The sequence below is a fragment of the Dermacentor silvarum genome, chromosome 1 (assembly GCF_013339745.2).
Source record: "Dermacentor silvarum isolate Dsil-2018 chromosome 1, BIME_Dsil_1.4, whole genome shotgun sequence".
In the NCBI taxonomy this organism is placed as follows: Eukaryota; Metazoa; Arthropoda; class Arachnida; order Ixodida; family Ixodidae; genus Dermacentor; species Dermacentor silvarum.
Window position 1 is genome coordinate 38,309,763 of NC_051154.1, and position 14,698 is coordinate 38,324,460.

The following is a 14,698-nucleotide window of genomic DNA, read 5'->3' on the forward strand; positions in this document are numbered from 1 at the left end:
TCCTTGTCAAAAACCTGGTTGGCACTGGTGAGACGGCTCAATAAACTGGGTTTCTCAAAGTGGCCTTAGGATTGTGTCACATCATTCACAGCCATGCCAACATCTTGGGAGACAACAGTATGTTTTTATTTAGCTGCTTAAATGCACCAAACGAACCACATCACCTTCATGTTCAAAGTACCTTGTGTTGGAGAGTACTTTGTCAAACTTGGTCTGCATTTCTTCATCTGAAAGATGCCCACCTTTGTTGCGACATTCCTTGAACACCTGCACAAATAAGGGAAGGGGCATTAGTTACAAATACCAAGTACAGATACTTTGCTTCTGTACACTATAAAATAAGACAGGCCTAAATGTGCAAGTCTATTAGATCCCCATAGCTTATTTTGTACTTAATTTCTTCCAGTGAGTTTATGAAGGACCAATAATTTAACTCAGCAGAATGGAGCCCAAGCGAAAGATGCGAACATGTGGTGAATAAACAACAAGTAACTTGCATTCAGTTTCTGTTGACTGTCAAGAAAAGAACATGGTAAACTGGGAATCAGGCCCAAGAAGGTACAGTATGTCGTACAGGCACAGTGCCAGCGTGTACATGCAAACAAGTTTCACTTTGCCATAAAATTTGTTCAGCAGCACTGCACTGCTCCATAATGCATATGGCTCGGACTCTTGGGGTCATTTGCTTAGACATGATAAGCAAAAAACTCACAATTTTAGCCTATGTCTTTTGTGTGCTATAAGTGGCTTATTCAAAGTCACAATGAAGCTGAACCAAAGCCACTAACTTTTTCTATTAGTATTTCTGTGGCCCCAAAACTCGTCATTACTCATTGTAGGTCTGCTTAATTATGAATTTGGGAAGACCGTTAAATGAACAGGTACAGCGCTGTGTTGTACCAGTTTCTTTGCCTCGGACCTGTTAGTAGCGTGCGTTTTTGCATGCTGCAACTTGGTTCCAATGGCGGCGAATATAACATCACTGCCCCCATTCCTCATTAACTTCCTTACTTTCAGGTTTAGCATTCATGCTCGAAGGGCAGCCTGGAGCACACAAGAGCACACTCGATGTTCTGCAACTTGAGAGCCACAGCCGAATCAAGCAATGCCTGTCTGGTTGACTCTCTCAGCAGTCAAACGATGATTGGGTTCAATGCACATCTGCGCGCGATTAGAGATCCCCACACACAAATGCTGGCATGGCATTGTTTCCGCACTGCCTCTGCTTCTATTTTGCCCAGAACAGTGACAAGTCTTCTATTCTTGATAATTAGGGTTAGCATAGCAATCATTCATTTGAATACCACTGGGGAGTACAAGCAACTTGCAACATTTCTATGCGAAGAAAAAGGGGGGGGGGGGGGGGAGCCGGGAGTGGGGATACCTATGGGGTATCATTCACATTTTACTAACAAAAGGCTCCCCGCAGCAGGGTAAAAAGTTTGCTGGCAAGGAAGAACGTAAGGAGGAGACAGGTATATGAATACAGTGACCAGGAATAGCATCTTTCCCCCCTAGTTCTAGCCAGCAGCACACATGCACACAATCTAAGCTCACAGTTAGTTGTCAAGATGGGCTTTAAGTTCAAGAAGGAACTTTAAAAATCCCAGTTTGAAAAGGCAAGCAGTGCACAATGCATCAGTGTGCCATTGCCCAACCCCGGCTGACACAGAACTGGTCACTTGAAAAAAATGCAACTCTGTGTGCGCTGAGACTGCCTGCAAGGGCCCACATCACAAGTGCCACCTACTCAATTGGAGAGGAAACAGCCTTTTTAAGCTGGCTTCATACACCTGCACGACACAAGCATCATGATCACACAGCATATGTGCCAATTTGTGAACTGTGCCCCCTCTCTGACTGTAATAATTGCCAGTCATTTTGAACCATTTCTGACTTATAAACCTGCCTCATCTGGACAGCTGCACAAAATTACCAGCCTGCTCTAATCCTGACTAAGCAGTTGACAGGGCCATGTGGACAGGAAGCCAGATGGATGAAAATTTCACCAATTTCACGACAGGTTCAGCTTTGAGTTAAAGAAAAATATGAAAAGCTAAACACAGTAGGAAAAAATGGCAGCAGATGGATAGACAAAAGGCAATTTCAGCCTTCCTTTCACTGAGTACTCAGCAAAAGCAACTTAAAAAAAATTCATTTTTTGAAATGGAACCGTACGAAGAGAGTTTAATGAATTATTGTCATGAAGTGAGCAAACAACGAAGGCTGAAATTAAGTTACGTTCACACATACTTGGGCTATGAGAGCCACTATAAGTGGAGCGATCTGTTACTTTTGACTGCCTAGGGCTTTTGAATGCGCACCTATATCTAAGTACACAAGCTTTCTTGCATTCTGCTCCCATGAGAATGCAGCCGCTGTGGCAAGGAATCAAACCTAACACTCAGCAGCACAATACCATAACCATAGGTCAGTAGTGTGGGAGAATACTCACTCACACTCACTCACCATAATTTTTTCCAGGCCCTGCACTCACTCACGTTCACGCTCACCTCCACTCACACTCACAGCACTCACTTCCACTCACACTCGCTGGCGCTCACTCGCACTCACCTCCACTCACAGACACTTGCACTCACACTCCCTAGCACTCACTCGCACTCACACTCACGCCTTTGATTTGAGTGCGAGTGTGAATGAGTGCACTCATGAGTGAGTGTGCCGATCTATACCGCTCACAATTCGTGTATATTCATAACGAAGCTTCCAATTTAGCACCTGTTGCATCGGGAGTGCGTGCGCCAAGGCAGGGTATTGGTCCTAGTTTTATTTTTAATATACATAAAATATTTGTCTTCCCGATTACATGGTAACATCCGTCTATTCGCTGACTATTGTATTTCGTACCGCGAAATCAATCGCAGTGATAATCACCATATACAAAATTCTGCCTTTTCTTGGTGTCAGGAGTGGCAGATGACTCTAAATGCCCAAAAATCTGTAACGCTAACAGTAAGTAGAAAGAAACAGATATCTGATTTTACTTACATTATTAATGACACACCTCTCACTAGTAAATATTTAGTTGTCACTTTAACACACGCTGTCTGATGGGAAAGCCATGTTAACAAAATAAACTCAAGTGGAAATCAATGAACATGCTGAGGCACTAAAGCGACTCTTCTTTCTGAGAAGGCACCTTCAGTCTTGCGACCCCAGATACAAATCTGCTGGCCTACAAAATGCTTGTTCGACCAGTGCTGGAGCACGCCAATATTGCTTGGATTCCGTACACAAATGAACTCATTGCACGAATGGAAATGGTGCAGAGGAAGGCAATAAGGTTCTGTTTTAATAAATACAAGTTAACGGATTCATTGACAATTATTAAAGAAAGCTGGTTTATTAACGCTGCAAAGTAGAGCAAAACTAGCACGATTAAGGTTTTCGTTTCGATTTATTGATGGTGACAAACATTGACGTATCCGTACTAAGTTCTTTGAATCGTTCTAGATAAACACCTCAGAAGCACTCTCAAACACCTAAAGAATACACCTTTAACTCGAATTGCTTTAAATGTTCATATTTCCTTAAAACAATTAGAGAACAGAATGAATTTAGTCGTTCCGTTACTAACGCTTTATCTTTAAGTAACTTCTTCATAACTTCGAGCGGCCGCCAACTTGGAGCAGCGTTCGCTCAGAGCTTGCCACTCGCTGATCATCGAGGGAATGGCAGGCAGACAAAACGTAAAACACAATGGTTTAATACATCGCTACGGGCGAGTGAACATGGAGAAACAGAGCAACTAGTCCATGATAGCAACTGCAAAAAAGTTAAGAAGCTCAGTTCTTATCTACAGCGCAGGGCACTCTCTCTTTATACCCCGTCCGGGGTTCTGTGTTCACAGCACTGAGTCTGGAACAATGTCAATGCGTCTTTATGCTTTTGAGGACGCATTGGCATTATATGTGTGCTTGCGCGTGGCGCGCCGTGCAGTCTTTGTGTGTCGAATGAAAAAAAAAAAAAAAAAAAAAAAAAAAAAAAATTATTGCGCGGTGTAGCACATGCGCACAAGAAAAAAGCGTCGATCACAGGCAAAAAACACACACACACACACACACACAACCCATGCGCGCGACATGTAGGGCGAGGGGGGAGCGGGTAGCGAGCTGGCCAAGTCGGTATAATAAAAAGATACAGAAAGACAGGAACTGCTAAAGAGAGGAGGTGCCATGCGGCTTTTGTTTCTGTTGCCATGACGACGTAAACAACCATGTGCGCCGCCATTTTTATACACTCTAAGAAGTATTCCGGGGAAAACGGGAGTAACTGCACAGTTAGTCCAAAAAACGGCACTTTCGTCCCTCAAGGGAGTAACTGCAGGAGTGTGGGTGGCGTGTGCAAATTTTGGAGAGTAAGTGTACGATCCCTGGTCCGAAAGAGAGCAACGGCGAGGACGAACTGCAACAGTTACTCCCCATGCACTTTGCTGTTTTCGTTCATCTCGTGGAGTGATGCGGTGAACGCGGTATTGTCTATATATCATGAATAGTTGGAAGTTCGTGTACTGTCTATCTGAACTAGATGTAAAGCAGCACTTTGCATCTTCGTGAGAAAATTGCCTGAAATTTAAAAGGTGGAATCTGAAGAGCCGTGCACTTCGTGTGCGTGCACACCATAAGTGAACGATACGCATTAAGCGCGCAAGTCATAAATGGATTGCCAGATTTTCTTGGCCAGTAGTACCTAAGGAGTTCCTTTCGTTCCAAGGAGATTATAAACTTAACTGAAGCGATGTGTAGCTCAAAAGGGGCACGCTAAGCGATAGAGAAGTTGTCCTTCTCTGTCGTCTTGCGTGCCCCGTTTGCGCTCGCTACACGAAGATCACGTAATGTCTCAGTTTAAATCACCGTAAGAATAATCGGGCAGCTTTCTTTATGTAGTCGCTTAGACTTGTAAGTATGCGCAACGTTAGACTCTCCCGGCATAGCATACACCAAATGCCGAGTCTCTTCTGTTATTGCCGCACCTGCGTTAAGCTGGTTAACCTCGACTCGGTAACGTGACTCGTCAGCCGAGCTGCCATGGTGCAGTGGTTAGGGTACCCGACTTGTAAGCCAGAGGACGTGCGTTCGAATCCTACCTGCCGGTGGGTTTTTTTTTTTTTTCGCCCAGTAATTTTTTTTATTAGCGAATAAATGGCTAATTTAATTAATTCCATCTTCGAGGAGCATCGGAAAGAATAACCGTTACTCCCTTGAGGAGCATCGGAAAAGAGCAACTGTTAGTCCTCCGCATGGGGAGTAACAGTTCATCCCCTCTCACTTACCCCCTAAAGGGAGGAATGGTTGTGGCAGATCAGTTCCTCCCCTAAAGGAGTAACCTCAATACCCCATTTCCTCCTTTACTTCTTAGAGTGTACAGTATCGCCCGCATGTAAGGGCCGTAACTTAAGGGCGCCTTGGCGCTAGCGTCGAAAAGAGCGGCGGCACTTAACTCGACCGATGGGAGCCATGCGGAGATTCGCACGGCGTTCAGGAACACGAGACGCGGTCTGGTTTAATCAGGAACGCAAGCGCAAGATCGAACCATAAATGGGCACAACCGTCTCATACGCGCTCCTGCAAGGACCCGGCGCCAACTTGTCGCGTCGGCAGATGGGGAGAAGGGCGAGTGTCCGAAGGAAGAGTAGGCGCCGTTGGTACACACACGCACGCGCTCACACAGCTCGCGTGACTTCTAACGGTCTTGTCTCGCCAACTCGTCGGCGCCTCTCTAAAGCCGACGAGCCTTTTACTCATCACGGCCCTTTGGTGCCGTCTGCAAACGTCTTCGGATGCCTGATTTTTTATGTCTGCGCTTTGCGCTCGCGCTAACGGTTGCCACAGAAGCGCAGTGTAACATTAGCTATGGTGGAAATGAATGGACATGCTGGGCAGTTTCTGTGAACACTTCTTTTAAAAACCTGTATCGGGATTTTTGTTGAGTAATCTGATCGCATCATTACGCATCCTGTCATTTTTGCGATTTCTATTTGTTTACTCATACTAAACTTATTGCTACTAATAATTTCATGTATGAATTCTGCTAGTGTTTTAGTGCTTTCCATGTATAAATTACTTGATTGTGCTTCTTTTGTATTTAATGTATGCCCTCCCTACAACGATCTCGAGATCGGCAGTATTCATAAGATAAAAAATAAACGCTACGCGACTTCTGTTCGCCTGCTTGAGCACATTTCAACCGCGCTCTTTTCACTGCAGGAAAGAAAATATTTTCCCACCCTTGTTCCCCCTAACAACGAGAAGGATTCTGCGGAAGAGCCATTTGCACAATAAATGCCGGGAACACGACAGAAATATAAACTATATCAATGTAGTATGGAGAAGGATTCTGCGGAAGAGCCATTCGCACAATACATGCCGAGAACACGACAGAAATATAAACTATATCAATGTAGTACGCGCAAGTTTGGCAGCGCTTGAGAAAGCAACCTGGCTCCAAAACACTTCCGAGTTGCAGCAGTCAGCAAGCACAGTGCGACAAAAAAAAAAAAAAAATAATAATAAAACCGCGCAGATATTCTGCTGAAATGCACTAAACTCATTTGCTTCACGGAAGTCAACAGCGCATTGTTTCTAAAGTATTATACAATATAAAATATAATCAATGCCAAAATCATAAAGAGCTGAAAGGTTTTTGGAAACCACCAAGTGGACGTATGCAACATTAGCCACGGTGAAAACCCATGCACAAACCACAGAGCTTATTTAATGTCCCAACTCGTGTAACTCTATGGAAGCAACTTCACGCCTCCCGAGCAAGCGCCGAAACTGGGAGGGCGAGTGTCAAGTAAGCGGGGCTGTGAGGAGTTTAGGATGAGAAGATATGTCTCTGTGCTTAGTTTTTTTTCAGTCCTGAAGAAATTAGTAAATCGGAACATTTTGCAGATTTTATTTCACTTTGCTACCAAAGCAGTTTTGGGGGAAGTATCACAAACATGGTGAACAGCCCAGAATACCTGTAATCCTAGAATTTACACCAGTAGACATGTTAAATTCAGCGTAATAAAATCCGCTGGCTTTTGTGTTATCTTTTGAGATTATCCTTGAGGTTTTGCAATTGCCATTACATATGAAAAGTAGCACTGCTAGGCTTGTGGACACGGGATCGATGCCCGGCCGCAGCCTCCATTTCGTCCCCCATTTCGATGGGGGCCGAATGCCAGAACCCCAGCTGCTCAAGGTTAATCCTGAGTCTGCCACTGCAGCGTGCCGCTTAATCATATTGTAATTTTGGCAAGTAAAACCCCGGAAATTATTATTCTATTTGAGAAGTTCGCTGAATGTGTAATTCATGCACCATAAATGCCAAAGTTTTAAAATACTCTTAAAGGCCCTTTTTACAATCAATCTGGTTAATAAAGGTATTTATTTATTTATTTTATTACATAAACCTGCATTCCCTCCAAGAGCATTACAGCGGGAGAGGATATACAAGGACATGATCTCAAGTTCTCCTTAAAAATCATTCCATCATTTCATTACCTGAGCGTTCTGACTTATTGAGCAGTGCAAAAACTAATTCAAAGAGAAAGACATTTTTAAAATATAACTGCACCACCAAGTGACGCTGCCCTGTGTCGGTTGCGAGCTCTTTACAGCGCAGTTGGGCATGTTCAACAAAAATTTCGAGGAAGAAGGCTGACGGGACTGTTTCCCCGTGTTTACTGCCGACGAAGCTGCTCATCTGAAGTATTCCTGTTCCTGTGTCACGCGCGCACAGGTAAACATGAATACATCTCGCTCGATGACTGCGGAAACTCGCTGTCAGAACGCTGGAGTGAGGAGGCGCGCATTGACCTTCGTGCCGCCTCACGCTTCAAAGCGAATTAAATGTCGAAAACATAGCGCATACGAAGTTACTGGCTCTAGTTTAACTTTGTTCACGTCGCAAATTGCTTTGAAGAGGAGGCCCGCGCAGGAGCACACTTTTTCCACGTCGCAGATCGCTTTAGAGACACGGCGCCCACGCGACTGCCGCCGGACCACGACGACCCCCCCCCCCCCCCCCTACCTAGCACGCGACAGAAGCAGCGCATTTCCGTCCTGCCTTTTCCCTCGCGCGCGCAAGATTGAGTAGCAAGTGTCGGCTGACCCTGGCAAGCTTTCACTCGCACACACAGCGTACCGCCGGCACGCAGCGACGATGTTACCGTGTTTGGACTTTACACGGAACCTCACAACGAAGCCCACGACCACGGCAGAAGTGTGCTTGGAGTGTCCATGTAATTGCTATCGCAATATAATATATCCGCTCATTTCACTATACATTGTCTCACTCATGCCTGAACATTGGATTATTACGACCTTAGTGAGTGGTTTCTATCTTGGTGCTAGCGCGATAAGTCATCACCGCGTGTGAGCTTGTACACACAACGTGCGTCAATTTTTCCGCAAGCAAGGTGAACTGATATCACCTCTGATTATCATTCAAGCACTCACCACGTTCCCACTCCCACTCACAAGCACTCACTCATGTTCACACTCTCCTGCACTCACACTCACGTTCACACTCACCTCTATACACCCAGAAGCACTCATCACGTTCACACAGCACTCAGTCACGTTCACACTCAGCTCCACTCACACAGCACTCAGTCACCTTCACACTCATCTCCACTCACACTCACAGGCACTCACCACGTTCACACTCACTTCCACTCACAATCACTGGCACTCACACTCACTGGCTCTCACCTCCGCTCACACTCACTGGCACTCACCTCCACTCACACTGACTGGTACGCACTTGCACTCACACTCACTGGCACTCACCTCCAGTCACACTCACTGGCACTCACACTCACCCGCACTCACTAGCACTCGTACTCACCTGCACTCACACTCGCTGGCACGCACTCGCATTCACTTCCACTCACTCACTCGCACTCACACTCAGTGGCACTCACTCGCACTCGCACTCATTTCCACTCACACTCACTGGCACTCACGCCTTTGAAATGAGTGCGAGTGAGTGTGAGTGAGTGCACTCATGACTCATGAGTGAGTGCGCCAACCTATGACCATAGCCACTGACTCACCATGGCAGGCAAACCATGAAGGCCCGTTTGACAGACCGCTGAGCATTTCAGAATCTCCACCAGAACAGCGCAGCAAAATGTTTTTTTAAAGCATGAAAAGCTTTTAGCTCCTGTTGTTGGCGGCCTTCAAGGGACCTTGAGCCAAAAGCCTGAGCGGCTATCCAGGCACTCAAACGAGAACATCCCGGCATCGTTGTGAGAACAAAACGAGATCATCCGTGCAACCAGTGACTTAAGAAAGTGTGGTCTCTGGCCCCCAACCCTTTTGTGCAGGACCACATTACATATGCTAGTTACTGCCCAAACAAGTTACAAACAATATTGCTTCCAATTTCTTCCTAATGTTTGTTCACAATATCACTCAAGCTGTAACTTCTAGTACAGTTAAGTTTTATTTGTCATTTCCAATAGCGACATTCAAAAGGCAGGTACAAGGCACCATAAACTTGATTGTCATCTTTTGGCGCTGAGACAGGGTTGCCTGTGCGCTTTTCGACGCCAGCGGTCCGTGAGTTGGCCGCACATTTGCAGCCGACCACTTCGATGCGACAAAAAGAAAAAGTAGTGACAGACACTAAGCGCGCTGCACTGTTGGACGAAGAAAAGTGGTTGAAGGCAGCAGCACCACAGGCAGCAAAAGACGCCATATAGTAGCTTACATCTACTCTCAATTACGGGAGAGCCAGCCATTTTTTTTTTCTCTAACTATACAAAATCATGCGTGGTTTACAGACAGCAGACTAGTAAGACTAAACTGGTATGCTAATTAGTTGTGCTGGGTAAGTGCATCCTGCTCACATTTCATTGTGACATGCAGCAGTACACACACGCTTCCAAAAAGAATTTGGCATTCTATGATGGCAGAACCAGGACCCCATTAATGCTGACATTTTCTGTGTTTTCATTAGCCAGAAAATAAATGTTTTCAGCAAATCGTAGCTCACATGGCTGCATAGATTTCACCACAAACATTCACAATAACTTCTAAAGATAACATTTTTAGAGATATCTGAAACCATATCAACACTATGCTCATCTTTGTGGACAGTGTGCATGTTGCTTCCGCAAAACTGTTCTGGGCTGACAATGCTATGATTCAGCTCTGCAAACATAACCGTTTTTTGTTAAAAGCCCAGCTCCCGCATATGTCTCGAGTGGATGAAAGAAGTGCCGGAGTGTAGGTAAGGCCACACATCACACATTATACAACACTATAAAGATATTGTTTTCAGTCAAATTAAAAAAAAAAAAAGAGAGAGGTGAATGGTGTTTTTTTTTGTTTTGTTTTTACTGAGAGGTGTTACTAAGCTGACGAGCTGATATGAACCAAAATAACAAAAGCAATTCCAGTTGCTCTGTGTATGCTGTCAGTTAGGCTTGCTTTCCAACCAAGCAGGCAAAGTCCTAGGTTTCTGTTTTTGACACTATCGTCTCTTCAAATTTTGCAAATGGTGGACTGGTTTTTAATCCTCAAAAGCTGATGCCTAGTGCAAGAAAAGTTGTTTTTATGAGGCAGGGGACGATTTTTTCAATCGTGAAGTCCCAACTGTACTTGCATATGATATTGGATTACCACAAGATTATATCCAGCGCTATTCTATACAAAAGAGAAAATTATGGCCTAATATCCCTGTCAAGCGGGCAAGTTAAGTGCACTTACGGAGAGTGTCACTCGGTTTAAGTGCACTTTGCCAAATCTAAACGTTGCAAGTGGAGTGTCACTTGCAGAAGAGCGTACTCTGGTTGAAGTGCGTTCACGGAAAGCACTTTGCTGGCGGAGTGCGTAGCCTCGCCGCCAGCGGTTTGAATAGTAGAAAATGTAATGCATAAAAAAAGGACACAGAAGTTAATTTTAGTGGTTCAACAGCTCTTGTGCACAAATAATAGCCTAAAACGCGCTCATATTTTGTTCTAGCAGGATCAAATGCCGCCTCGTCGCACACCGCTATGTCGTTCTGGATTGGCTAGGCATTTGTCTTGGCCGGCATTGACTTGACACACGCTTATAATAAAAAAAACTGTTTTTTTGGTGAAAAAACCGATTAAGTTTGTTTTTATAAATAATACAACGTAAAACAATCACTTTTTAGAAATACTTTTCCTTTTAATCTACATCATCAAAAAAAGCGCTCGTAGTCTGTCGCCACTTTTCCTTTTTCTTTCTTTCTTTCTTTTACTGCGAGTGCGCTCTGTTTTTCCTGTTTAGAACCGCGTAGCCTAAAGAGTCACTCAAGGTCCCGAAGTGCACTTAACTTGCCCACTTGACAGGGGTATAAGAAATTTGTTGCACAACTCCTTACTGCACAGATCTTTATTTTCTTGTAAGCAAACTAGACTAGCCTATGTTTACATCAGAAAGACACAGGTGAACTTCAGTTTCCCCAAGAAACTGCATGGTTGTGAATTTATGAGCTGAAATCACTGCATATGACAGGCCATGCAGTCATGGGAATATTTTATGACCTTAAAAAATCTGACACACAACACCTGCACAACACCAAATATCAAAGCAATGAAAAGAACCAGAAGGTATTGTTAAAAAAAAAAAGCAGCAGTCTATTTTTCAAAATGTCAAATTTTATGATGTCACCCTAATCAAGAGCTTTGAAAAGGATTATTCTGTGTAAACTTCCTGTTTTGCAGTCTTTAGGAGATTTATGCACAGTTGTATCACTATTGCATATTGCATAACCAAGTTTGCACCATCTAAAAGAAACTGATCTGTGCTCCAGCCTTACACAACAATCTGTAATTGTTTGTTGTATCACATATGCCACCAAAATAAGTCTTCCACAAAGTCAACCAAAGGTGTGCCATGCTGAAATATTCTTACAACATACTTTCAGCTGTAACAATTATAAATATGCACTATTTACCTACTTTAGCATTCTTTCTGGAGTTACTGCTACTACACATTTGATTGCTGGATATGAGATCAATTCCAACTAAATAAGCAATATTTTTATTTTCTTTACTTGCATCAAATCAAGAGTAGCAGTTTAGCGGGTGTCACATGACACACAATGCAGTAAAGCTAATAAATCCCAACAGCAGCAAGGTGAGCACTACATCAGAAGAAGAAAGTGCAATTGCAACGCAAATGTCAGGGATCCGTTTTCTTTTCTGAAATTTAGTGAGTACAGTGACCACCAGCTACATACAGCTTCAGCACAATAACTGCAATCTCCAAATTTTTGAGAACAAACTGGCTCACTCTTTTTCGTAGCAGCTTCCGAGAGAGTTGGTGCTCATCAGCCTCCAGCAATGCCACCTTGACAGCTTTCTTCCACTTAAACTTGACCCTATCCTCTGATTCTGCATGGAAATAGCATACGTGTGGAAGAAATAAATGGCTAAGAAACTCTTCCTAGTGCAAATGGACCTGCATGTATGAAAGTTTGCAACCCTAGTTTTCAACAAGTCCAAATGGGAGGGAATATGCAACATGCCATGTGTAACATGCACAAAACGGAAATGCCACACTAGGATACTTATGAGCTGCAAGCACAAGTAAAATATGAAAAGGTCAAATAAATTAAAATACATACATATATACTTTTGGCTTTCCATGCTCACAAGTGTGACACTGACATGATTCAGACTGAACAATTTTAGATGATAAGATTTATGTCCAGTTAGCACAAAATGGGAACAAAAAGAAGGAGGGGACAAGGTGAGCACCTATCTGCCTTTGCACTGCAATGCACATCAGTGTGAGCCCAACTAGACAAGATAAGAATAACATGGGATGCAGTAGAGATGCAGCAGCACATGAATTATTAGAGGTTTTTCATATTAAGAAGAAAGGTGCATTGTGTATCAGCGACACATCAGTTGCCCTCTTTCCTTTGGACAAACGTTTTATCGAGAGCCTGACACAGGTGCAGTGATGCGCATTTGAAGTTTTTTAGTTTGCTGTGCAGTGCCTACTTCTATATACAGTATTGGATGTATTTGTGAGCAAAATAAACAGCTGAAAATTAACACTCACCTTGTCCCCTCCCCCTTCCTGTTTCCATTTTGCGCTAAGTGGCCATAAATATTATGGTCTGAAATTGTTCAGTATGAACCGACTAGCCCTGCAACCTGCACTACTGGGTTTAGACTGAGTTTTGGGTATGCAGAAAGCCACATTGCTCTCTCATAGGGTTGCCACCAGGCCAGGTTTCTACTGGCGCAGCTAGCTTTTCCCTCATGAAACTGGCTACAAGTTCAACCCACACACCAGCACACCTTTGCTGGTTTTCCAGTTCTCCCTGAATCGCCAGATTATAAGCTGATGCAAGTGCTATGTCGGGCATTTGCATACATAGCAGACAACTGAATTTTTGCAAGCAGATTCATTCATAATTCCTTAAACTTTTCACTGCCATGTTATTGAAGTTCAGAGATTGAACCGTTCATCTTTTAGCCCCCCTCACCAGAGCGCTCTCCTATGAGTCAAAGAGCACCCTCTGCTTTTTTCCGGTATGATTCCTCAGCGACACCCACCACTTATCACATAACTTGGCACAGCTTGGTTTATCGCCCGTTTGTTTTGTTTCCATTTAGTTTGTAATTTCGCATACAGTAGTCTCCACCCCCCTTTTACAGTAAAAGTGCAAAAGCTACCCTCTCAAGCAGGGTTTGTACAGGTTTCGGAGACAAAAATTCAAGGGCAATCAATGACTTTCAAGGCCCCACGAAAGCTTTTTCAAGGGAGTATAGCAGCATCCCATGTAGGAAATTTTCACTATAACGTTGCCAGACCACAATAGATTAGTTTTATTGCACTAAAGATACAAATATCGCATTGAAAATATCCAGCTTTGATCACTTCAAGTTCCTAACAAGGCACAAAGAAAGCAGCGTAAACACAGGAGGGGAACCAGCACCAAGCGTTTCTCGCTCTCGCCTACTGTGGGGTTTTCCATTGCTGCGCTAGTAGTAATTGTACAAAGCGGACTATGTGTGCATTCGCGCCGGCCTTAATTTTTATACAGTCGAAGCAACTTGCAACAATATTCAAGAGAAAAGAAAATTCCACTGTTTTATCCAATAATTGTTATAAGTGGGCTGCAGGAAAAAAGTAGATGTGACAAACATAGAAACATTTTAATTAGACAGAAAGAAGCACAGTCGAACCCACTTATAGCATTACCGGTTTTACCAATACTCGGACGTTACAATGAGCAGCCCTGGCACATTCAACTTTTGTGTGCTCTATGGCAAAATAAGCTGAATTATTTTACATCTGACAACTGGGTGTCTGCTCTGAAAGGAAAAAGAAAGAAGGAGAAAAAAAAAAGTGAGCCACTGCACCCGCTTTTCTAGTGCTGGCCCAGCACTGCATGAATTTACAGCATCTGGTGGTGAATCGAAGGGGTGGAAGGGAGTCGGGAGAGAGGCGCGCGAGGGCATGACTGCGATGACGGCAGGCCGTGTGAGGTGCACAGCATAGTGGCAGGTGTGGCGAAGGTGCATCGCATGTAAGCAGGTGCGGCAGCTCACATGTCTCAATATTTCCCAGGGATTTCACAGACAGATTTCTTTGTTATAACCAATAACACGGCATGGTAGCATTGTAGTTGCGGCGCACGTGCTTAGTAGCCAGATTTATTTGTTATAACCAATAACACGGCATGGTAGCAT

The 14,698-nt window shown here is 43.9% G+C and overlaps 1 protein-coding gene across 1 annotated transcript in view; it reads right to left on the minus strand.

Moving 5' to 3' along the window:
* Nucleotides 1-102: 102 nt before the first annotated feature.
* The window catches only part of LOC119460814 (cell growth-regulating nucleolar protein), a 29,946-nt gene continuing 15,350 nt past the window's right edge, over nt 103-14,698 (minus strand). The window contains exons 5-6 of the mRNA XM_037721913.2: nt 12,282-12,382; nt 103-267 (exon numbers count right to left, since the gene is read on the minus strand). Of these exons, the coding sequence (XP_037577841.1) occupies nt 130-267; nt 12,282-12,382 (239 nt within the window). The 3' untranslated portion in view covers nt 103-129. The remainder of the gene's footprint in view (nt 268-12,281; nt 12,383-14,698) is intronic.